The sequence below is a fragment of the Falco punctatus genome (genome assembly GCF_963210335.1).
Source record: "Falco punctatus genome assembly, chromosome: 4".
In the NCBI taxonomy this organism is placed as follows: Eukaryota; Metazoa; Chordata; class Aves; order Falconiformes; family Falconidae; genus Falco; species Falco punctatus.
The window spans coordinates 50,582,960-50,608,904 of record NC_137583.1 but is presented as its reverse complement, the minus strand read 5'-3'; the positions used below and the strand labels follow the sequence as shown (position 1 = coordinate 50,608,904).

Here is a 25,945-nt window from a genome sequence, read left to right as displayed (position 1 = left end):
CCCAGGTGGCCTGCAGACAGGCTTGCTGGCAGAAACGGGGCGAGGACAGCGCCCAGTGCCTTGGCCTCCTCCCTGGCTTTTGACGCGAGCGGCAGAACCAGACCCTGGCCTGGCTTTTCCTCTGTGTGCCTTCTGCTGCTGGGCTGCTTGCAGGCGGCTTTCCCCTTGCCCGGCACGTGCTAGGTTCAATCCCAGCTGAGCTCAGACCTCCCTAATTTCTCGCCTGTGTGCTCGGGCACCGCTACGCTGCTCCCGCTAGCTGACCACTCTGCTCACGCCTCCCTGTGCTCCCTCCTTGCCTTGAGGCCAGTCAGGAATTCACTGCTTGACCCTGCCGGCCTCCTGCCAGGCCCACCCAGCTTTCTGTGCTTTGATCCGGTCGTTCCCCTTTGCTTTGGAGAGGTTGTCCTTGGAGTTCAGCCAACCTCCCTGAGCCCCTTTGTCCCCCCGGGATCCCTGCTGTCCTGTAGGATCCTTCCAGGCAGATCCCTGAACAAGCCCAAACCTCCTCTCTGGAAGCGCAGGCCTTGCTTGCTTCTCTCGGGACTGCAAACTCTGCCTCCTCATGGGTGCTGCAGCCAGGGCTGCCCTGAACCTTCACATCCCCAACCAGTTCTTCCTTCTTTGTGAGTAACAGGACAGCAGAGCACCTCCCCTTGCTGGCTTGTCCATCACCCATGTCAGGAACCTGTCATAAGTCCAATCCGGGAATCTCCTGCAGTGGCTGTGGCCAGTGCTCCTGCCCTCACAGTGGATGACTAAAATTGCATAATTTATTAATTGCTAATTTTTACAATTTTGAAACATTTGAATTTTCACAAGGGGAAAGAAAACCAAACCAGCCTCTAGAAACACACCATCTTCTTTATGTTAACGATAATCTATTCCAATTATCCATATAGTTCTAAGATAAGTTTGTACATACATGCTTCAAGGCATCAGATGATGAGATGCTACTTCTAGGAGTTTTTTGTAGTTTCTAGAAATAGATAAAGGCCAGGAAGTAGAATTCATGTCCTGAAATATCTGTTACACAATTATAGTTAGTACTTTTGTAGAAGAAGAGAGGGCAGTTGTGTGGAGCTGTGAACTCTTCAGTTAGGGCAAGCCATACAAGAAGGAATTATTAGACAGGCTGCACAGATCCTTATCACACAAACACCACGTTAACTGGGGTTCAGTTATTTGTGGCAAAAACTGAAAAAAATAATTATGTGCTTCTGGCTGGAGTGTCAGAGAACCTTGGAGTGTAAGAGTACCTTTATCTTTCTGAGCTAAGGTGTACCAGAAACAAAAAGAAAATTATTCCTCGTGATATCATACTGCTGGGTCCCCCTTTCAGTTTTTCTTGAGGGGAAATTGGGAAAGTGTATGAATCTGAAACATTGTCTTGGCTTCAGAAGGTTATTGCAGTAGTAAGGTGAGAAAGCAAAAGATTGTAAGAGCAACCAAACTGGCCTGAGTGGAACTTTGATGTAGCCTAGTATGCCATCTTCACAGTGACCGTAACACATACCTAGAGAAGAGTACAGACACAGGCAAGTATGATTCTTCTTCCCAGTACTCTCCGAACCTGCAGCTGTTTGCAGTTCAGGTAATTTTGTTCAGTGCAGTAGTATCTTTGTTAGCTGATTTTAGAGTTTATGCTTTCTTAACATCTTATGATGCTTAACATCCAGTTTCATTATAGGAATGGAATAGGAAATACCCTTTCACTTTCATGTGGTGAAAGATGTAAAAGCATGGAATATAAATATTTATTGAAGATTATTGCTGCTTCTACGAACTACAGAAATTTCATTAGATCCTGGGTCCAGTACACAGTGGGCCAGTTGGAAAGGTTGTATTCCAGCTGTAGTGTGTGCTTCATCTTGAGGGCTGTGTAGGCCAGCTCCCTGCTTCATGATGTGCCGAGGAGTTCATGAACTGACCATGGTGGAACATGGAGTTAGAAGACTGAAACTATGTTCTGGGTGCAGAATTTTAATTGACTGCATGATTAATTTCCTCTGTGGAAGGAACTGAAGATTCTTTTCTCCTGTGTGGGACAGGACAAAAGCTTTTGGGGTATTTTGTTGAGTCTGAAGATTTGTATTCACTGTGGGGAAGAAGCGTTACCTAGCTGCCTTGATTCTGCAAGCTGTCTGGCAGCTCCTTGATGTTTCCAGGGCAATGCTTGCTCTTCGTGCTTTGCTCCTGAAAACTTTCATGTTCTTTTATTATTCTGCTGATACTAAGACTTTATGAAAGAATGCAAGCAGTTAAAAACATAGTGGTTCAGTTAAAGCTGAACAGTTTTCGGCTCCGTGGTTTTCGCTTCTCCAAAGCATCAGTCCTGCTGTAAATAGAGCAAGTCTTCTAGCGTCTTGAAACAAACAAATAAGGTTGAAAGAGACGTTTATTTGGTAGTCTCGATCAGTCTAAATACAGAAGAGAGAAAGTGTTCTGCTTCAGGTTTGAAAAGAAAAATATAAGAAAGGGATGATAAAAAACTCTGAAATGTGTGAGCAGTATGGAGGAGGTGCATGTGGAATGCCTGCCCACTGCTGCTCCAGCTATGCCAGAAGGTGGCATCAAATGAAGCTCACAGAGGGCAGGTTCAGAATGAGCAGAAAGAGGTACTTCTTCACACACCGCCTGCTGAGATTCTGCAACACTGTTGTAGGTACTAAAAGGCAACAACTTTCAAGTGCTGTCAGACACACAATACTAGGATAGATGACTGTTGGGATGACCTCATACAATAGCTTTTCTGTCTTTGCACAGCATAATGAAGAGGTGTGTACGCCTGGTGTCTCTCATGTAGGTGTTTGTGTCTTATGCCAAATTAAAATGGTAGACTTCTGATTCTAAAGCAAAATGGGAATACCAGCTAGCTTTTAATTCCTATAGAAAAGAAGTATTCTAACAGTTAAATATTTTAGTTATATAGGTGAAACCTAGAGTGAACATCATAGAAATAGACCAGGCAGTTGCGTAGATTTATTTTAATTACTTAGAACTGTAAGTAATTTATTGTGTGATTTGCCTGCGTGAGTTACTGCCAATTAAGAACTGACTTTTTTGTGTAAGGGTATATTTGCCCGTTTCTAAGCTCAGATTGTTAGGTCTTCCTCCTAACCTGCTTTGTAGCACCTCACGGCTAATGTCTCTGGAAGAGGGAAAATAAAGAGGGGGTTTGTTAATAGAACTAAGGTAGTTTAGCTAATGTATGAAAATACCAATAAAAGTTGGCAAGACCGTAAGTTGGCGCCTCGTAGCTGGTCACGTCAAAACTTTGTGATGTGAAGGTGAGTTCCACCTCAGCCAGAAAGATGTGTGGACAAAGGCTGGCTTCCTAAATGGCAGTTTTTACTTCAGATGGGTAACATTTGTTTCTCAAAAGTCAAGATGAACCCACCCCCCACCCCCACCCCCTTTATTTTTAGTCTAGAGACATGCAGCGTGTTTGTAGGGCAAATCTGATGCACTTGGATTGCCAAGGCCAGTGGCTCCCAGGCTGCTTGTAGTTAAGCCTGACTTGGAAGCAAGCAGCCCTGGTGTGGGTCCAGCTGGGAACTTCCAGGGTTTGTTAGCATTAGTCCTGTGCTCTGGCTTTCCAGTCACAGGCTTGTGCCCTGCCACTGAGACCTGCCCCACCAGCTGGAAGCTGCTGTCTCAGGGATAGCCCCTCAGGGCATGTCTGCCTGAGGGCTGAGCAGGCGGCAGTGTTACTGCTCTGGAACACGGGAGGTGCTTGTTTCCAGTGCTCGGATATTCCTTGCTTCCTTCTCAGATCCGGGAGCTGGTTCCTGAGTCGCAGGCCTACATGGATCTGTTGGCCTTTGAACGCAAACTAGACCAGACCATAATGCGGAAGCGTGTGGATATTCAGGAAGCACTGAAGAGGCCAATGAAGGTATGTCATGAAAAAATTGCGGTTTGAGTTAGGGGGGAAAGAAATGATCCTTGTATGAAATGGTAGAGTGATCTTTGCAGCAAATGTCATGTTAAGAGAACTATTTTGAAACAAGTCAGACAAAGTTCCTAAGAATAAGCAGCTGGGGAGCAGCATGCATGGAAAAGTGGTGGAAAAGATTCTGTGGATTCTACCAGTTCTAGCTTCTGAAAGCCTTTAATAAGGGGAATAACAGCTTTTGGATAAGTAAACACTGGTTTTGGAATTTTGCATTGGAATGATTACAAAGAGGAAATGAAGAGACTAGGGGGCTATGCTGAAGAGATTAATTCAGTCAAAAGCCAAACTTATGGAATAACACAACGTATAATGGGAGGAACTACTTACAGAAAAATCGTTAAAAGATCCTGCAGAAATGTACACATTTACATAGTCTGTAAAAAGATGATTCATATAAGAAAAGAATGGATGACATTTTCTGCAAATTGTATTAGATCAAGTCTAGCACTTTGCTGTTCATAATATCCTACTGAAATGATCTTTTCCTAAATTTTCTGAGTCTATTCAACTGAAGCATGAAAAAGTTTAGGTGGGAGGGAACTGTGGAAGTCATCTAGTTCAACCTCCTGCTCAAAACAGGGTTGTCAAGGCCTTGCCTTGTTGAATTTTGAAAGTCTCTAAGAATGGAGGTTTCAAAGCCACTTCAGGCAGTCTGTTCCAGTGTTTGGCCACTCTTGTTGTGAAGAATTATTTTTCATGTCTTAAATTTCAGTTCTTGTGACTGTATTGAATGCTCATACTCATTCATGTAGTAAATCCTGTAGTACGAAGAGTTTGTAGCTATATGTCTACTGTGAAGTAAAGCTATCATTCTTGTCTGTACCACAGTAATGGGAATCAGCCCAACTAAGATTGAGGTTCCATTCTGTTTGTCACTGTGCAGGTATCTGGATAAGATGTGGGAGGCTGTTACCTCTAATGTTTTTCCAGGTGATACATAGGAAGAGGAGGCGGGGGGCGGGGGGAGCGGAAATGGAAGAAATGAAATTCCTCTAACATACATATTTTATAGATAGGAAACTGAAGTGTGGATGGTTTAAATTACAAGTTTGTAGTCAAAAAGTGTTGTATATACTAGATTGGACTCTCAGAAGGAATAATTTGGCTTAACTTCTTAATATGGGTAGAATACCATTGTTATAAACCAGCTAGGAACTTGGCCATGTTTGAAAGTAATTGAAGACTTAGACTTGCATTCATAAATCTGCAGGAAGCTGTTTATTCTGTGGCAAATTCTTTACCTGAGGAATTGACCAGTACATGAGGTCACAGCTCTGAGCTGTACAGTGGGGATATTCAAGGCCTGTAAAGGGGAAGGGTATAGGAGGCACAACACTAAAGAAACTGCAGACAGAAAATTCTGTTTCCATCTAGCGCTCAGCAAATACATCTTAACTGTCAGTTACTCAGCTAGCTAACATCTAAAGAATGATCAGACAGATGTTTTTCAAATTCATGTCTAGACTTAGCATGTAGCAGCTGTGAAATTCAAGACCTGTCAAAACACAGCTAAGCCTAGACAAATTTGTGTTGTTCTGATGTTAAGTATTTTAATTTTATTATAGCTGGAGCATTGGTAACAGCAATAAAAGTTATCTCTGCATTTCCATCTCTTATCAAAGCTCTTGTAATTTGTAAATATTTGCCTTAAAACAGTGGTTCCCAAACTGGGTTTGTAATCCTCAGAAAGCTTTAAATTTGTGTGAGGTCTGTGCTGATGTGTAGGTAATATGCAGGACTGCTCGGCATTATCAGTTGTAATTGCAGTTATCATATTGCTCACAGTGATTGAGTTGTAGCTAGAAAGAGTCTTTGGGAACCACAGACATATGGTCTGGTGTTGCTCAGGCTGGTTTTTTATGTCTGAAGACTAATTATTCTGGAGAAATTTTAGGGAGAAATGTTTCAAGCACTTTAGGTTGTGGGCAGTGCATAAAATACGCTGGGCCTGTTGATCCTGCTTGGATCTTCTGTGAACAGTTGCACTGTTGAAACAGACGACAGCTGTGGGATTGCTTGGAAAGCAAGGAGACCTTGGGGCTGCGAGGCTGGTTGAATGCGGGGAAATGGCCTTCACCACCTGCTGGCTCACTTTGCCACTGTCAGCAGCCCTGCTCAGCTGCCAGATTTTCCAGTCTAGGTCCTGCCTTGTCTTTTTCCTGCCTGTTGGGCACTAGTGTGTTCTCTGCTCCTCTTCTGTCAGTTCTATGTTCTTGGGCTACAACCATCGCAAGATTTTTAGAATTCCATGTCCACAGAGTGGCATTTGCTGCATGACTCATTGCAAGAGTCCTTGCACAGACATTATGGAAGACCCACCTGCTCATGTGCTCAGAATTCCAGAAAGGCCTTTTTAGGAGGGATTTAGGCAGACAAGGGCGGTTTGAGTGCAGTGTGGCTAAAGGTACAGATATAGCAAGCTCTGTGGCCTGAAGGAAACAGAAGCCATATGGCTCAACTGCAGACGAGTAGAGTCATTAAAGAAGAATGCATTACTGAAAATCTGGACAGCTAGGGCCATGGTGGACTTCGGGAGTGGGATTTTTTCAGCTAAGTATAGCATCTACGTCATATTTATTTATATGTAAGCTCATCACTCTAGGTTCCCTTTAGAGTTGAGAGATTTATTTAGTGTAGGCAATGGAGTTCAGGGTTCTTCTCATACAGAAGTGGACATTTAGAAGAATATAGATAAATCATGCCATTAAAAGTGCCTATTTCTCCCCACTGTCTAAGCCTGAGATAACTATAGTCAGTTGTGGACATAAACATAGTTTTAAGACTGAGATTATTTTCATCCCAAGGTTTGAATCAGGGGTCACCTGGCTGAAAGAAGGTCATCTAGTGACCCATCTGACAAGCCAGGCTTTGACTCCAAGCCCTGGCACCACAGACAGCAGTTTGGTTTCACCCAAATCAGACACTATGGTCCAGGGACTGTCACTTTTTCACAGTGAACTAGTGTGGGACATTGAGTTCGCTAGACCTGTGTGTAGTTGCAGTTCCTCAGACTAAATTGTTTACTCCCAGGTTCTCCATTTTTAGGTTAAAAAAGAGTAATAGCATCTGAATACAATCATGATGTCTTTCTGCTGGGTATTGTAAATTGAGATTCATTCCCTGCTTTCAGGTTTTAAGATGACTGAGGAATTGCTGTTGGGTTGTTGGCAGAAGGGAATGTAAATTTCTTCTGGAACACTAAGGTTTCTACCTGATCCTCTGCCCTCTCAGGCATGACTGGGGGTTTTTGCCCGGTATGCCTTGCGTCCGCAGCACCTCGTAACAGAGCTCTGCAGTACTGCTATTCTAAGAGACTCTAATCTTTTCCATGTACTTTGTTCTGAACCTTGAACATTCACAGGGTATTCTTAGGGGCAGAAGAACGAACAATTTGTGTAGATTTTTGTGTCATACTATGAACCCTACTGTCATTGAGCTCCTGGAATCAAACCTGCACTCACTTCAACCAATAAATGCAGTAGGTATCATTTACCCCAACTTGAGCAAAGCATGTTGTTCATTCGTCGTGGGATGTTACAGAGAAAGAGGTGGAGATTACTCAAGAAAATTTAAGGTGACTGAGAGCCGTGGCAGCTCTGTCATTTTTTAGCTTTTGTAGATTCCCCTCTGCATTTTGAGGTCTGTGGCCCATGGGCAGCGTGTTTCCTTTTCTGTGATTATCGTGCTGGTCTTGGTGCTGGCTGGGATTAGTTGGAGGGATTTCTGCTATACAATAGTTTCCAGCTGATTTGAGACATCATTAAAGGTGAGTTTGTTATTTTCGTAATAACAATCTTATATTTAATATGATGTGACTGAGAGAAAATATCTTTGGACAGGTCAGTAGCTTGAATTCCCTGTAGCAACAGAGAAGTTCTAGTGTTGCTGCGGAAGACCCTAGTGACATCTCATCTGGTTGTTAAAGCTGGAATAGTGTCATTGGTGCTCAAAATGAACAGTGCAAACTAGAATGATCATGTGAAAAAAGAACTTCTAGAACAATCTAGGGAAAGGAGGATTCACTTTGTGAATGTCGCTTGGCTGTTATGTGTAAACACAAAAATAATTCAGAGGGACTGGCAGTGGCTTCCTTTTAGGTAGAGAGGAAGAAAAATATTGATATTTAGGTTGAAGGACAATGTTGGCACAAGAATGAATGGGGAGAAGGTGACTGAATAAATGTTATGCTTGAAATGAGAATTGTCAGAGAAGCAAAATTCCTCCAAATCAAGGAGGGGAAAAAAAGATCTCATTTTGAAATTGTATCTTCATGGGTTCTGAAAAGCATTACATGATACGGACCTGTGATCTGGACTTATGTTGCTGCCAGCTCAGTGACCCTGGGGCCCATTGGTGTACTCCATCAAGCACTACAGTGGTTTTGAGAAGGTATTTTAAAGCTCTTCAGGGGAAATGTCTGCACAAGCCATTTAAAGTAGAAATATGTTGAAGGCAAAAGAGAACTTATGGCAATTTCAATTTAAACAAAACAATTTATTGAAGGAATTTTATCAGGATTTCTCATCTTTAATCATCAACCATAAAATTTACAAAATTAAGAAAAGCCAAATAGCTTACAGTTTCCCTGGTGTTAGGAGATCAGTCTGGCAACAGATACATGCTCCAGTTAGTATGCAGTTATATATTGGGAGAGTTGAGTCATGGCTTGTGGTTGCCTTACCATCCTTAGCCTTAACGTGTGTATTGATCCGCAGCTACCCAGTCTTTGAGGGTCATCTCAGAGTCAGTGGGCTTTAGGTGAGCCCACCTCCTTTTGGCCACCCCTGAACTTGGCCCTAGGAGTTGCCAGGTTGTCTTCTCTGGACTGATCTGGCAGTTCTTACACATTATTATTGAGAGGACTGAGTTGCTAATGGGACCACACCAACATGTGTTACTGCATTCCCAGCTGGCTTGCTGCCTGGATAGTTACTCACTGACAGGGGCTGTGCCTGCAGCCCTACCGTACTACACACTGCTTTTAACTGGTTAGGACTGAATCAAGCCACTGGGCAGCAAGTTCCTTGGCCTCAACACAAACAGGCAAAGTACATGTGCATTCTTCAGCCATCACAAACTAGCTTAACTGTTTGATGAGAACGTGACTATATCTTGGCTAATCACCCTCCCTCTCCCACATGCAGTGGCAACAGGAGTTATGAGGCTGGTGTGGATCTGTGTCCTTACTAACAGTGACCAGTAACAGGATCACAGATTGATTGAGGTTGGAAGGGACCTTTGGAGGGCATCTTGCCCAATGGCCCTACTCAAGCAGGGCCACCTAGAGCTCGTTGTCCAGGACCATGTCCAGATGGTTTTTGAGTATCTCTAAGGTGGGAGATGCCACAGCCTCTCTGGGTAATTTGTTCTGGTGCTAAATACTTCATAGGAAGGTGCCAGAAACCCTTCCAACTGTAGGTGACTGTACACCTAAATTCCAGTAATTGGAGATCAGTTTATATTAAGACAGAAAGGTCTGACATCTCTTAAAATTCTCATCTATTGATACGACGATATTCCTGGGATCTGTACATAATACAGCCACTCCAACCGCTTCCCTGTTTTTTTGCTGGTTTTGTTTGTTTGTTTGGGGGTTTTTAAAGAGTTCTTGGTTTTGGTCTGACAGGTGGTGGTTCAAAAAGAGACCAGTTAATACTGATTAATGTCCATGTTTATTGCTGCTAGAGTAAGATATCAGAGATGTAATACATTTTTCATTATGTCAGGTCTTCTAAGTCAGTGCTGAATGTCGTTTAAAAAGAACTGCCCTGTTTGATGAATGATTAGTCTGTGCTGCACAGGAAATTGAACAGGACAATAAAGTCTCTTTTGGCTTAAAAACCTGTAAGTTCTAAATCTGTGTTCTGTGACAGTGAGTTCCATGGGTTAACATGTCGTTCATGACGCTTCGTGTAGCATACATGACATACTTCCATTGATCAGGTTTGAATTTATGGTCTTGTGGCATAATTTTGTGTATTCTGCTTCGTGGATGGTGAGATAAGGAAAATACAATCTCCTTCTAATCTCCTAATCTCCTTCTTTAGATCAGCCCATATTTTAAGTACGTCTTTCAGGTTTTCAATGTTCTCTTTTCTTAGGTAAAAATATTGAGTCCTCCCTATCACTGTAGAGAAAGAATTTTTCAGTGCTCCCAGCTATTCATGTAACCTGTCAATATACACCTCCCGATCCTCTTCCCGAGACAGTATAGTCTGCCAAATAAACTGATTTTATAGAGTATTGTGCATACTATTCTCCATTTTATTCCTCTATAAGATTTGTTTGTCTTTTTTCGAGATTTCTTTTTTTAGAAGTTTTTATAGAACTGTATACAGGTGTATTTCATGAGTTGGTGCAATTTTGAACTCACTAAATATTGAGTAGTTTCTTTTAGTGTTCATGATACTTGTATATTCTACCAAGTCACTGATTTTCCTGCTTTGGGTTGGCCATTTTTAAGTTCTTGTCCATCTTTTTGTTGTCATGAGTTACCTAACGGATTTTGTTTCTTTTACAAAATTTGACAAAAATATACCACTACTCTGAGTGAGTGATACCTCTATATTCCAGTTCTGATATGGACACTCTCTGTTTAATTTGATGCTTTTATAGTGGTCAGACTTGACTTGTTGTTAATGGTCATTGTTCTTTGTCTCCTGGTTTCTAGGCTCCATGCTACTTTATCTTCCACTGTTCTTTTTGCTTCCTAAAAAGTTTTTCTGAGACCATGAAACAGTTACTGTGTATGCAAAGACAGAAGCAGATTTTAATCTTTCCTGTGCTTTATGCATGAGCTTTTTATGCTGTGTTGAGGTACACAGAAATCCATCCTTAAGATGCACATGGAGAGCTCTTAACACAATTTTAGTCATAGGATTAGCAGCCAGATTTCCTTGGTTCAGTCAGCAACAGTCTGTCTGCTGATAACTTAGTTAATTTGTTTGAAATCCAGAGCACAACTTCCCTGGAGGGGTCCTGAAGGTATTGTGTCCTGCCTGAGAGTTCACTGAAGAAACTAACTTCAGCAGTCGATGGAGGTGTGTCTTAGGGATATCACGTAGATTGTCATTATCTTTAGATGCTTAGTTTCCGAGTTGACTTTTTAGGGGTTTAATGCTAATGGAAACTGAAAAAAAAAATGCAGCACTATAAAGCAGAGGTAGTTTTCTGAAGAATTTGATGGATTTCCAGCTTTTCACCCATTTACTTCAACTTAAAGCTGTATTGATTTGTGTGATGACATTGAAGAACTTAGGGAAAAAGCTGTAGTTCTGCTGCTCCAGCATTCCTGTCAGCCTCCTGTTTAAATCTGTTTCATTCCACAGGAACTCTCCTGCCAATTGTGCTGCTGTTGTAGCTGAGACCTTTGCAGCAGTTCATCACTGACATGACCAGTTTTCTGTCACATATGCTTCTTTTTTCCTTTTCTTTTTCTCAAGGAGAAATTGTAAGTGTAATTCAGTGCTTTTTGGGGAAGGCTTTTCTTTTTAATATGACTACTATGTCGTGTTCATTGTGCTGAAGACAATCTTACACTTAAGAGAATAAGCAGATTAAGCATTTATTGATTTTTGGACAAGAGGTTATTTGATTCACAACGTTGATCAAGTCTCTGTGAAGTTCCGCCCTGCTGAGCTTTGTCTTTGTGGGTAGTAGAGTTCCAGTGTCTGAAGAGATGAAATGTGATGCTTTCTTCTTGCCCTGGAGCTGCAGTTTTTCCCTTTATTTTTTGCTCTAAGCTACTGAGGATCATACCAGTAGAAAACAAGGCCACAGGTTCTGGTGGCTTGCTTTTCTGTTCTCTGAGAAGCCACCATACAAACAGGAGAATAGATTTTAGATCAGTGCTACAATATGCATTGCTAAGAAATTTGCAGAATCTGTTGAAGGGCAGTGGCTTCTTGCCCAAGTATATTGCATTGCTGTATTTAATCTGCAAAATAACCAAGTTGCACATAACTGGTGTTGTTACCATTTCCTGCCTGGATGAGATGGAGTTCAACTGGGAGATGGAAGAATACCTCACTCTCAGAGCCTTCTGGGTATAAACTTGGCATTATTGTGAAACCCAGGAGTACTGATAAGTGAACTGAGTGCAGTGATTTTGGGTGGGTGTCTTCAGCCAAGGAGACTTTATGGACTGTGTAGTGGCTATAAAACCCCAGCCAGCACCATTTTGGTGCTCTTCTTCCTTGAGCTCGATATTTTCTCTGTATCATCTCCAAGCTGATGTTTTCCAAGGCTGGACATCCTTATGATAACAATATAGCTGTGAGTGTGAAGTTGTTACTGGGTGGATCCCTTCAGGAGAGATTCAGACGATACTCTTGGATCTCTGCCAGGATCTTACTTCGTCAGGTGAGCTGGTAGTGACTCACAGCTGACAGGAGAAAAGTCAATGTGGTCCAAAGAAAATGTGCATTTGTAGAGCTATGGTTCAGATGTGTTGCTGGAGATTACTACACATATTTTCTTTAAATGCCACTGCTCAGAGTGCGTGTTGCCACTGTTGGTGCTAAGTGTACGTAGGGCAAGTTATAGTGCGCTTGTCTAGTTCCTGGAACTGGAAGGTGAGATAGTCCGCCTCCCAGAATGTCTTGAGCAGAGCTGTTCCCAAGGGTGCAGTGGTGCTGGTAACACTAGGCATGTGTAAGGAAGAGGTGGTAGTGGGAATTCTGGGAAGGACAGAAAGAAGGAAAAAATGGAGCAGCAACTCATAAGGGAGCAAATAGGAAGTTGACATCTTGGCAGCAGCTTCAGAAAGGTAGTTGTGGAGGTTTCAGTGTTTCTGGATCAGTACGGCACTGTACAGAGGACTTGTTTGGCTTTTCAGGCAGTGTTCATGGCCAAATACCTTTTTCACTGTTTTTTAGACTGCCTACCAGAACATCTTTGGCAGATCCGGATGCAGTCTGCAGGCCAGGACTAGAGTTACTGCAATTGGGACGGCTGGCACCTGAAAGGAAGGCTAGTGTTTGTCACATCCTAAGGTGCTCCTGGCCCGGTAGAGCCCTCAGAAGGAGGGGGAGGTTGTGCCAGCTGGAGTGCAGGGCAGGGCAGTCAGCAAGGCAACAAGAACAAAAGACTGCCTTGTTGAGTTAAAAGCTGGAAGAAAAAGCAGAGATTTGGAGTCTCCTGAGAGAAGGCAATAGAACAAACACAGTTGGATCTTAAGGAATAAATAGAGAGGATTCTCTGTTTTTCCCCAGAAATGACCCTACAGAGTTTTCTGCAACCCCGGAAATCACAGAGTTGCTGGAATAAGAGCAAGGCTGAAGAAATGAACCATTTTCAAGGACATGTGAGCAGAGAAAATTTGGTTTACAAAACCTTTTTTTAATTTGTTTTTCATTTTATTTATTCCATTTTACCTGACAAATGTGAGTTTTCCTTCTTTATGTTCCCTTATTCTGCTTTGTGTTCTAATAAAAAGATTTTAATTAGATTTAAAGCCCATTTGGTGTTGGGGTCCTCTTGCAGCTGTGCAGTTGCCCTGTTTGACTGATTTCCTGATGAGTCAGAAGGAAGGATCATCCTGTGGTTGCATTTGGGAGATGATCACTGCCTTAATAGAGTTGCAGATTTGCAGTACCTTTTGGGCCAAAATTTGAAGACAACCCCCACAGTGCACATTACACATTTTGCTTGTTGGATAGAACGTCTTTGCTTAGCAGAGACTAAAGGCTCAGCATTCCACAGAACGTACAGGTTGTCAGTAGTGTCTGTAATGTGTTGGAGTCAAAGGCTAAATGGTTTTTGATCTAAAATCAAGATATGTAGAAAGTAGGACAAAAGATAACTTTAGAGATAGCCGTTACTTAGGATTTTTTATTCGTACTTATTCCAAGTTTCTTTCTGATGACAGTGTGGAAAAAGTGGGCTGATTTATAGAGGTTACAGTGAGGAAAGGATTAAATTTGAGAAAGAGAATTTGTTGTGTAGAAGAAAACACCATAAACAGAAGAGAGAGATGTGGGCGAAACGAACAAATGATATGCAGACTCTGACTTTGGCGTAGGGAAAGTGTAAGGAACCCAGCAGGAGACCAGTTCTGAAAATGTAAGCTGCATCTGGCTTGTGCATGTCTTGAAAGAAGAATTGTAAGGGGTTAGCAAAGGGGAACAGTGCAAAGTGACACAGAGAGGTATTTTGTATTTCACAGTGGAGTTAGGTGTTGTGACTACTTGGCATTGGGTGGACTGTACAAGGCAGCTCGAGCCTGAAAGCTAGGAGAAAGGAAGACATCTAAAATATTCAGATTTGAATAAGGATGTTATTGCAGAGGACGACCTTAGTGATGAAATGTCAAACCAGAGGAAACGGACACAGTTCTATCTGGTTATGGGGAGATGGGAGGAGAGGTATTTCCAGGGTATGAGGGAGAATGGAGAGAATGTCTTTGGAAATCGAAAGAAGAGGGAAATGGAATCAGTGATACAAACCTGAAATATCAGTAGAGTACCTAGGAGGAACTGTTAGAAAAAAAGCTGCTTATGTATATAGATACAGTTTTGCAAATAATCCAGGTGGGGATAAAATTTAGGAACTGTGTGTAAAATGTGCAAGTTAATTTGGTTGTGAATTAAGAAATGTGAAGTCCTTCACAAGGCCTCCACACTAAATAAGGATTCTAGGGCATTAAAAAAAAAACATTTTATGTAATGAAAGAGCACTTTAGCAACAGAAATCCTGTAGGAAAGGATGGGAAAAGAATATAGATTTCCAGGAATATTTTTCTACCTATCTGACTGTTCTCATCTGTGTCAATCTGTCATTTTCTGGACTCGTGGCACTTCTGAAAATCCTGTTCTGTCAGTGCATGCTATTGACACTCCATTTCCATCAAACCTTTCTGTCACTGTCTTCTTGGATTTGGCAAAATGTAGTCATTTTCTTGCTCCTCTTCAGCCATACATCTCTGCCTCCCACATTTCTCTATGCTATATTAGATTTTTAGTTTCCTGACCTGATGTATATGACTTCCTGCTCTCCTATAAGTGTGTCTGTGTGAGTGTGAAAGCTTTACAAGACTACTCCTTTCTTACATTGTATGAAGGTTGTTTTAACTGCGTTAATTTGACAACTGTAGCCTTTTCATCATTATATTATAAGCAGATATTTGAGATTAGAGTCCCAAAGACATTTTTGGCAATATCTTTTCTGGAACCCATGTATCAGAGCTGATGGCCAGGTTTTCCACATGGTGCACAAGAGAGAAGGGCACTGGGAATTAATATAGCTGTAAGCCAGTACAGTGATGGGGAAGTCTTAGATAGCCTGTAAAAATGGCAACAGATAGGCGTGATTATATCTCTCTCAGACTTGAGCACCTGGGTTAGGGGTGAAGCACGGTGCCTTCCTCTGCTTGGGTTTCACAGCAAGTTGGACCCGCAACATGTCTGGTTAGGGTGAAAGGCAGTTAAAGAGGAGGGTTATGCGGCAGGGCTGTGCGTGTGTGTCTATTTGGGGGTGTGTTTGTAGGTAGAGTTATTTCCAGGCTCTGCATGACAGTAGAATGAAGTTGGGCAGAGATGTGCCCGGCACATCATTTGCAGCATTAGCTGTATTTGTGACTGCCATTTACAAATCTGAACTGATGCAACTATAAAAGGCATTCATGTAGCAAGAGGTTTGTAGCTGAGTTTTAGCAATCTAGCTAGTATCTAGAACAGAAGGACATCATATCATACTTTTCTTACAATGATTTCTCAAATACCTAATGCAGAAGTAGAGGATGTATGGCCTCATGGGCTTGCCCATGCAGCCTGCTGTTTTTCTCTGCTTACAGTGGATCTTTGCATGTTTGTATAGCCAATTGTTTTTGAAAGGAACTTTCAGGCTCAGCTCTTCAGTGTGTTCTCTTATACATAACTGTATCTTAAATTCTAGTATAACCTGGTGCAACTGTACTAAACATGCAGATTCTTTACTAAATGTGTAACTCTCACCTTTCCTGTGGCTTCTCAGGTCTTGGACTTAAACTGGACATGTACTTTTCTTTTCTCTATTTGTATAACAGCAAAAGCGGAAACTGAGGCTTTACATCTCCAACACATTTAATCCTGCAAAATCTGACGCTGATGACTCTGATGGCAGCATTGCTTCATGGGAGCTGCGAGTGGAGGGGAAGCTCCTGGATGATGTATGACTCACCTGTGCTTCACTGGGGCTGGCAAGAATCTAGAGATCGTGCTGTGGGGTGGTAGACTTTACTGGGGACATCAACTCAGACAAGATATCTCTGAATGGTAGCATTGGCTTGTTGGTGCTGGGAAGGCACCACGTCCAGCCGGAGTGAGGGATCAGGCCGTAATGGGAATGTTGGGGAGGGGTGGGGAGGGCAGAAAGAAATGGAGCAGATTTAAGCACAGGACCAGTAATACGAGGCAGAGAGAACAGGGCTGAGACAATTGCCTTAAAAGATATGGCAGAGTTCAGGTCATGAGAGGTGTGATAAGTCAGGCCTACAGCACACATCGTATCTTGTGAAGAGTAGGATAACAAGGAGAAGGAAGGACAAGAGGATGTATGGATGGTCAGAGCAAGAATGGAAGAAAAGTGTTAGCAGAAACCTCAGTGATGGATTTAGCTTTCCTCAGGGAAGACTGGACTTTCGCGATAAAGCTGTCACCAATTTGAATAGACCTCACAAGCTAAGTATTTGATAGGATAAACAGATGGAGAACGTGCATGTATGGAGAGGGCAAGGCTTTCAAGGCACATCTCGCTGTCTGGAGATAACTGTACATGAATCAGAATCGTAATCTTGCTGGAGTATGAAGGGGCGACAAAGGACAACACTGAAAATTGAAGTTCAACAAATTCAGTTTAGGAATCAGAGTATATATTTTAAAAAGATTCTTTACTGGAACAAAATAGCTTCTCAATTACTGGCAAATTTTAAATCAAAGGACGGTGACTTTCTAAAAGAAATTAAGAAGAAATTAATGGAAATCCTTTGGACTGCATTCTATGGAAAGTCAGATTATGTGATTATAGACACTTCCTAGTTTTTAATTTAGACAGTATGAGCTGTGTAGTAAAGAGCTGTTTACTGGAAATGGGAAAGCAAAATGTAAAAGGAAATACTATTGCTTAGAGTATGATTAATCTGTAAAATTTACCGTCATCTGATAAATCAGACCAAGAAATTAGCAGTCATCAAAAAAACAAAGCTGTTCAAGTAAAAGGTATATAGTGGCCTTAGCCATCCTAGAATGGTTTGGGTTGGAAGGGACCTTAAAGACCCCCCAGTCCCACCCCTGCCACGCGCAGGGCCCCCTTCCCCCAGCCCCGGTGGCTCCCAGCCCCGTCCAGCCTGGCCTTGGGCACTGCCAGGGCTGGGGCACCCACAGCTGCTCTGGGCAGCCCGTGCCGGCGCCTCGCCGCCCTCACAGGGAAGGATTTCTCCCTCAGCTCTGATCTCCATCTGCCCTCTCTCAGCGCAAAGCCGTTCCCCCTTGTCCTGGCGCTGCAGGCCCTTGGGAAAAGCCCCTCCCCAGCTTCCTCGCCGGCCCCTTTGGGTGCTGGAAGGTGCTCCAGGCTCTCCAGGAGCCTTCCCTTCTCCGGGCTGAACAGCCCCAGCGCTCCCAGCCCGGCTGCACAGCAGAGGGGCTCCAGCCCTCTGGCCATCTCCGTGGCCTCCTCTGGTCCCGCTCCAACAGGTGTCGTTCACATTAGAAGCCAGTCCTTTCCAATAACTTAAGAGAGTCATAGAAATCTTCACTTAAGTGTGCAGTTTTCCACCACTGATGAGATTTTTGCATCTTACCCTGCATTTGTCAGAGGGAAAACTCAATTAGATTGATCACATTTGTGGTCTGTGTAGGAATTAATGTTCAAGAGAAAGAGAAAACCTGAGGAGGAAGCATGGAACACAAGCTAATATATGCAGCCTTAAACATTTATATTTCTTCTAATTGTACAGCTCAGCAAACAGAAACGGAAGTTTTCGTCTTTTTTTAAGAGTTTGGTTATTGAACTGGACAAAGATCTTTATGGACCTGACAACCATCTTGTGGAGGTAAGAAGGTTGTGCACCCTTTGCATACAAACCTGGCAGTAGCACAGATAAATGGCTATGTGCCTGCTGTCTACCTTGTTTGTCACCTTGCATTCATTATCTCATTTAAGGTATTTTCAAAGTTTTCAAAATTCCATTCTTTTCAAGAGTGTTTACTAAGAGAATCTATGTAGTCTAAAAACATAAACGTGGTAGTGATACTGCACACCTTAGGACAGAATGTATGAAATAGTGAAATATGTTCCAATTTTTTCCTAACAAGTAAAGCACACTAACAGCAGAGCAGACTGTGCACTAAAGCTGAATCGTAAAGGCAGAGCAAGAAATTGTTTGGGGGGCATTTGTTGTGGGTTTTTTTGTGAAATGGCAAGATCTGCGGAAGGCTTGTACTTGTCTTACTCTCTTGCATGGCGCACTGTGCTTTTGTGCATGATGCACCTCTGTGGACATCAGCAAAAAAAAGACTGACCATCTTGCTTCTTCCTTTGGCAGTGGCACAGAACTCCCACAACCCAGGAAACAGATGGCTTCCAGGTAAAAAGACCTGGCGATGTCAGCGTGCGGTGCACATTACTCCTCATGCTGGACTACCAGGTCAGTGCACTGTTTTTGACATGGAAAATGCAGCCATTGGGAGGATGTGCAACAGAGCAAATTCATCCTGTCACATACATCAAAAACCAATATACTTGGACTCAGAATGTCACATAGTCCATTGAGGTTAGAATAATACCAAACTGACAGATTATTTAAAATTTGAAGGGGACGCATCAAGTAAGTTTCTGTTATAGTCTAACACAATTATTTTTCTTGGCACTATGATAATTAGTATTTTTATTGCCTGCCTGCAGAAAGAATATGCATTTCCACCTCAGGCTTCTTAGAGAATAGTCAGATAAGTCACATGCGGGTGATGTGTGCGGTCCTGTACAGAAATTCAAAGGAGTGGCTTTTGCTAGTGGTACCTGAACTAGCTGTGTAGCTGTAGCAGCCTTCTTTTCAGAGCAGACTACACAGCTTTCTTGGTTTGTTAAGTTTTGGTTACACTGTCACCCTAATCTGGCATGAGACAACATTGCCCTGCAAGGGTTAGACTTGCTGTTACTCTTAGGCCTTGTTAGGCATTCCTGCTTTACTTCTTTTGTCATTATTAGTTGTATTGTACTAGCACTATTTGTGGGCTTGACACAAACCAGTCAGGGAACTGATCCATTTGAAAGCTAACAAAACATACTTCCAAATCAGTTCCCTGATCCCGGTCACAGGAAACAAACAAAAAAACCAACCAGTAGGCAAAATTAGGATATTTTGCCTTTGGACAGAATATAAAAGAGGTTAGTGGGCACAGTTTCAAACTGTTTCATGCTGTTGTAAGGCTAAGCACCTAAAGAGCAGCACAAAGAAATGCCAGCCACTCCAGGCAGTAAGTCAGCTTTACTGGGGGCCGAACTTCAACGCCTCTATGCAAACACGTAGCATGGGGAATGAACAGGAGGAGTTAGAGACGTGTGCACACCTACAGGGCTGTGGTCTTACTGGCATCGCTGAGATGCGGTGGAATGGCTTCTATGACTAGAATCTTGGGATGGAAGGGTACAGGCTCTTTAGGAAGGACAAGCAGGGGAGACGAGGAGGGGGTGTTGCCTTCTATGTCAATGACCAGCTGTCTATGACCAGCTGAAGTGCATAGAGCTCTGCCTGAGGATGGATGAGGAGCCTACCGAGAGCTTAGGGGTCAGGATTAAAGGGAGGGCAGGGACAGGTGACAGTATAGTGGGGTTCTACTACAGACTGCCCAACCAGGAAGACCGAGCAGATGAGGCCATCTGTAGACAGATAGGAGCAGCTCCATGTTCACAAGCCCTGATCCTCATGGGGGACTTCAACCACCCTGATATCTGTTGGAGGGACAGCACAGCAGGGCACAGGCAATCCAGGAAGTTCCTGGAGTGCATTGGCAGTAGCTGCCTCCTCCAAGTGATAGAGGAGCCAATGAGGAGAGGTGCCATACTGGACCTTGTTTCCAGCAACAGGGAGAGTGTGAAGCTCAAGAGGAGTCTTGGCTGCAGTGACCATAAAATGGTGGAGGTCATGATCCTTGGGGCAGTGAGGAAGGCTCACAACAAGCTTGCTACCATGGACTTCAGGAGAGCAGACCTTGGCTTCTTCAGGGATCTGCTTGGTAGAGTATCATGGGATAAGACCCTGGAGGGAAGAGGGACCCAAGAAAGCTGGTTGATGTTCAAGGATCCGCCTCCTCCAAGCTCAGGAGCCATAAGCCTCAACAAACAGGAAGTCCAACCAAAATTCCAGGAGGCTGCATGGATGAACAAGGAGCTCTCAGACAAACTCAAACACAAAAAGAAAGCCTACAGGGGGTGGAAGCAAAGACAGGTAGCCTGAAAGGAATACAGAGAAGTTCTCTGAGCAGCCAGGGACCAGGTTAGGAAAGCTGAAGGCCTGATAGAATTAAACCTGGCCACGGACATCAAGGGCAACAAGAAAAGCTTCCATAGGTAGGTGAGTGATATAAGGAAGACTGGGGAAAATGGGAGCCCTCTCCAAAAGGAAATGGGAAACCTGGTTACCTGGGACATGGAGAAGGCTGAGGTACTCAACAACTCAACTCAGTCTTCAACATCAAGTGCTCTGTTCACACCACCCCAGTCATGGAAGGCAAAGGCAGGGGCTGGGAGAGTGAATCACCGCCCACTGTAGGAGAAGATCAGGTTCGAGACCATCTAAGGAACCTGAAAGTGCACAAGTCCATGGGACCTGATGAGATGCATCCGTGGGTCCTGAGGGAACTGGTGGATGAAGCGGCCAAGCCACTATCCATCATATCTGAGAAGTCGTGGCAGTCCGGTGAAGTTCCCGCTGACTGGAAAAGGGGAAACATAACCCGCATTTTGAAAAAGGGAAATAAGGAAGACCTGGGAAACTACAGGCCAGTCAGTCCCACCTCTGTGCCCAGCAAGATCATGGAACAGATCCTCCTGGGAGCTACGCCAAGGCACATGGAAAAGGAGTTGATTGTGACAGCCAGCTCAGCTTCTCTAAGGGCAAGTCATGCCTGACAAATTTGGTGGCCTTCTATGACGGGATTACACCGTTGGTGGAGGAGGGAAGAGCAACTGACGTCACCTGCCTGGACTGGTTCAAAGCATTTGACACTCTCCACTGTCCCGCATGACATCCTTGTCTCTGGAGAGACACAGATTTGACAGATGGACCACTTGGTGGGTAAGGAATTGGCTGCATGACTGCACTCAAAGAGCTGTGGTCAATGGCCTGATGTCCAAGTGGAGATCCGTGACAAGTGGTGCTCCTCAGGGAACTGGCACCAGCACTGTTTAACATCTTTGTCAGTGACACAGACACTGGGATTGAGCACAAACTTCAGTGAGTTTGCCAACACCAAGCTGTGTGGTGTGGTCGACACACTGGAGGGAAGGGATGCCATCCAGAGGAACCTGGACAGGCTGGATGGGTGGGCCTGAGATACGTTTTGGTTGTATAGCTTTAAGAACTCATTCTGTGTCCTCCTCTTTCCCCCTCTATGCAAACAGTATTTATCCAGGATAAAGACACTCTGTTTTACGTTAGCAGAGGTAAAATTTCATTAATTTTAAGGAGCATATGAGATAACTGAAATGCTGATATAGCCAGTGAGTATCTTTAATGTTAGGACAGTGTTTATTATGTTCATCATCATTAAAAACTCATGCTTTAAAATAGATGTTCTTTTATCCTTAAGTTTTGATTAGTTACAAAAGTAGCTTTGGGTGACCTGGTACCCAACAAAGTAATCCTTGCCTAATAACGTGGCAAATATTGAACTTGAATATGGGTATACACTTGAAGAGGCACCGAATTCCATAGTATCCAAGGAATGTTTATTACTAGAGATGCAGAACAGGGTGGTTGAAGAGTTGTATCACAGAGGTCAGGAGAAGAAATATATTCTGTTGACTAGTTGTGGTTGGGTAAATTTTCTTGTATGCAGCATAATGGTGGGAACATAACTGAAAAACAGAGTTCCAAGGTACTTCGTTGAGCAGCTGAGCAGTTATTAGCAACAGCAGAAGCATCATCCTGACTTCATTCTCCCTATCTGTGGTTAACCTCCAGTAGCACAAAGTGAGGACCATTCTTTTTCTTCTCTCACTCCCTAAAGTCAAATGATGCATCAGTGTTGAAAAGGAAAATTCTTCCGAGTCTGCATGCAAGTTTTTATTATCTAAAACATATGATACAGATAGTCTGTGTGTATAGCACATGTAGAGTGTCCCTCTTTCTTTTTAAGCCCTTGTTGTGGTTTAACCCCAGCTGGCAATTAAGTGCCACACACCCATTTATTTCCTCACTTCCCCTTCACCCAGAGGGGTGGGGAGGAGAATTGGAAAGGAATGTAAAACGCAAGGGTTGAGCTAAAAACAATTTAATAATTGAAATACAAAATCCTAAACAAAACAATAGTAATGATAACAATAACAATTATAATGAAAAGCAGGGGGGAGGGGAGAGTTATGAAATCTGAAGGGAAGAGAGAAAAGAAAACTAGTGATGCACAATGCAGTTGCTCACCAATTGCTGACTGATGCTGAGCCAGTCCCTGAGCAGTGACCAGCAGGCCCCAGCTAATCCCCACCCCCCAGTTCATATACCAAGCATGACATCCAATGGTATGGAATATCCCTTTGGTTAGCTTGGGTCAGTTGTCCTGGTTGTGTCCCCTCCTGGCTTCCCATGCCCCTCTGGCCCTCCCACTGGCAGGACCTGGGAGACTAAAAAGTCTTTGACCTAGTACAAACACCACCCAGCAACAACCGAAAACATCAGTGTGCCATCAGCATTGTTTTTACACGAAATCCAAGACACTGCACTAGCTACTAAGAGAAAAATTAATTATGTCCCAGATAAAACCGGGACAGCCCTGCACACAGTTTTTCCAGAGCACCGACAGTGGTACACATCTGAGCAACCTGTATTTTTGCAATCTCTGCTATTTAATGGGGTGCTTCTTGTCAGGAACAGAGTCCCCTGAACATTAAAGCTGAAACTTCATACCTGTGTACGTTTGCTCTTCTCTCTGTTGCCGTCTCCATCTCCTCTTTCTGTTACAGCCTCCACAGTTTAAACTGGACCCACGATTAGCCCGTTTGCTGGGGATACACACACAGACCCGATCGGCCATCATCCAGGCTCTCTGGCAGTATATCAAAACAAATAAGCTGCAAGACTCCCATGATAAGGAATATATTAACTGTGACAAGTACTTCCAGCAGGTAACTCCTTTTTGGACACAGTAGGTCTTTAGAGGCAAATGTAATATCTATCCACACATTTTGGATGGATCAAAATTACTGATTTTTATCTTCCCTTAATGATTTGCAGTATCTTCAGTACTGAATGGTTTTCAGCAGTCACTATAACCAATAAGCACCCTCCCCCTGTGCCAGTTCTGTCAAAAACCTCATCTGGTGATTCAGTGCTCCCACATAAATTGTGGCCTTTCCAGGAAGGAGGACTTTCTCATAATTGTTTCATTGTATTGATTTACTGGGGGTTTCCCCCCCGTGATGTATCATTTCACACTAAGAAATATGAAATAATCTGCTGATTCTGATTGTCAAATCATGCATAGGCTTGTTTTCTTCTCTTTCCCTGTTTACGAAGGGCAGAAGACATGGAGGATATAATTAGAAAAGGTATTTTTTTCCTAAATCTGCTTCAGATTATAAAATACCCTCAATGATCTGCATGATGTTTTGAAAGTAGCATGTTACGACTTTGTCTTTCACAGTGACCTCTAGAATTAACCAAGGCGCCCACTTAAAAGCATCTCCACCTTTTCTGTAAACACGATTGTATTTGTTTTGTAAAAGTAATGTTGTCTGAGCTATCACTATCTTAATTGGCTTTGGTTTTCTCTAGCCTCAGGCTTACCCAGTTTAGTTTGAAAGTACCTAAAGGTAGGGTTCGTGACATAATGCTGTTTAGGGAAAGTACTGGCGGTTACAATAAATGAATAATGTTTTAGTGAACATTGAAAGTAAATGTTGCAGTGAAAGTTGTGTCCTAGTTTTCTTTTTAAACTTTTATTTTCTGTTATTAATTTGTCCTACAATGGCTTAAAGTGACCAGTGCTTGAAATAAATGCAGCACTGGAGTTTTCCACATTTGAAAATACAAAATACAACAAAATAATTGTGAGATTCATGGGTATTTTTAGGAATATAGAACCAAAGCGATCTGGATTATATAGTCACTTTCTTGTTTGTTTTGTTGTTTTTTGTTGGGGTTTTTTTTTTGAGAACTACAGCATATGTAGTGAAAATTCCATCTTAAAACCACATAAGAATTTTTGGCAAAACTTCAAAGCTGTTCGCTCTGTTGCTTAGATGATTTGATTTCCATTCTCTATTTACCTATAGTCAATTTAGATTCCATTTTGTTTGTGCCAGCCCAAAGGGGAAATGAAAGAGGGAAGGTGAAAAACATTTGAAAAATCATAAGCAGAATAAAAAAGGTGAACAAGGAGTAATTACTGTTTATTTTGGTAAATAATTAGAGGCCATCAACTGAAACTGGAGGTAGCAAATTAAAAACAAAGGGAATCAAGCACAGCTAAACTTCGAAACTCCTTGTGACAGGACATTACAAATGCTAAAAGCGTATGTAGATTCCAGAAATGACAGACTAATGGAAGAAAAATCTTGGGCTGTTATAAATGCAAGGTAGTTGCAAAGCTGTGGAGACTGGGAGAGTTTTCTGGGGGAAGGACCAGTATATGTTTCTCCTGTTGTTGCATTTTTCCTTTAGTACCCGCTTTTGGCCGCCATAAAGGGCAGGCTAGCGTGGGAGATGTGTAGGAGATCCTTTGTCTGATCCAGTACAGCAGTTCATACCTTATTTATGGTAAGCAGGAGGGCCTTTTCACTTTTATTGATTTTCATTTTCAGCTGAAGTGCTTTGCTAGAATAAGAACTTGCTAGAGCCACCTTCTCTTCATGTATCTCATCAGAGGCTTATTAGCTCATAGGTCTCTTTTGTGTTAGAACTCTTCAGGAATACCATCAGACCTGGTAATTGTCTTCCCATATTCAGAAGATTAGTCAGATGAGTTAAACTGAGAAGTAGCTGATTCCTTTTCTAGAAGACTGAACCTCACTCCCTGCAAGAGCTGGCTAATTTGGAATAGATTCATAAGAATGCAGTGCTTTCATAGATTAAAATCATAAATGAGATTGATATGAGTGTTTATGTTTTCCTTAGGTCTCTGGCAAAATTGTCCTAAGTAGCTAATCTTGCTTTCAGAACTGATATTAGTAACTTAGGAAAATGAATCCCATTAAATCAAATGAAACGTTCTGTGATGAATTTTTTTAGTTTTCACCCTAATACTCTAAGATTGAGATATAGAGGGTAAAGAACTTGGGTTAGGAATACCTTCCAGTCTGATGATATTTCTGTAGACTGTGTATTTTTAGGCATGTAACTCCTGGAAAAAAGTCATGGTCATAGCTGGAAGCATGCAGATCACTTAGGGGAGCAGTACATAATGCATCAAAGTCCCTAGCATTCCCGTTTAGATACTGGCCTTCTCATCTGGTATAGCAGCTTTTCTAAATTGTGCACTGGTGTGCTTGTGGTTATATCTAATGACACAATACAGTACAGACTAAAAAATTACCACTGAATTGTGGTACCACCTCACACACCAGAATTACTGTTGTCATATAGGCTTTCAGAGCCAGATTAACTCTGGTTAAGTAGGGATGTAAGAAGCTTTAGGAAAATTCCATCGAGCCTTAGTTTCCAGTCTTCCACCCTTTCCCTCACTATTGTGTATTCTTGCTCCCTTTCCCCTTCTTAAAGCTCTTGTCTCTTGGGCATCCATGTTAGGAGTTTGACATAAGAGTTGAGCCAGTGGTGACAGCAGATTGGATGGAGCTTGG

General features: G+C 42.7%; 1 protein-coding gene across 10 annotated transcripts in view; it reads left to right on the top strand.

The window, feature by feature from the left end:
• The window catches only part of SMARCD3 (SWI/SNF related BAF chromatin remodeling complex subunit D3), a 111,374-nt gene that overhangs the window by 68,314 nt on the left and 17,115 nt on the right, over window positions 1-25,945 (top strand). For all 10 annotated transcript variants that reach the window (XM_080382718.1, XM_080382720.1, XM_080382719.1 and 7 more), the window contains 5 exons: window positions 3,776-3,898; window positions 15,981-16,103; window positions 17,889-17,984; window positions 18,477-18,578; window positions 23,111-23,272. In XM_080382718.1, coding sequence (XP_080238844.1) covers window positions 3,776-3,898; window positions 15,981-16,103; window positions 17,889-17,984; window positions 18,477-18,578; window positions 23,111-23,272 — 606 coding nt within the window. The remainder of the gene's footprint in view (window positions 1-3,775; window positions 3,899-15,980; window positions 16,104-17,888; window positions 17,985-18,476; window positions 18,579-23,110; window positions 23,273-25,945) is intronic.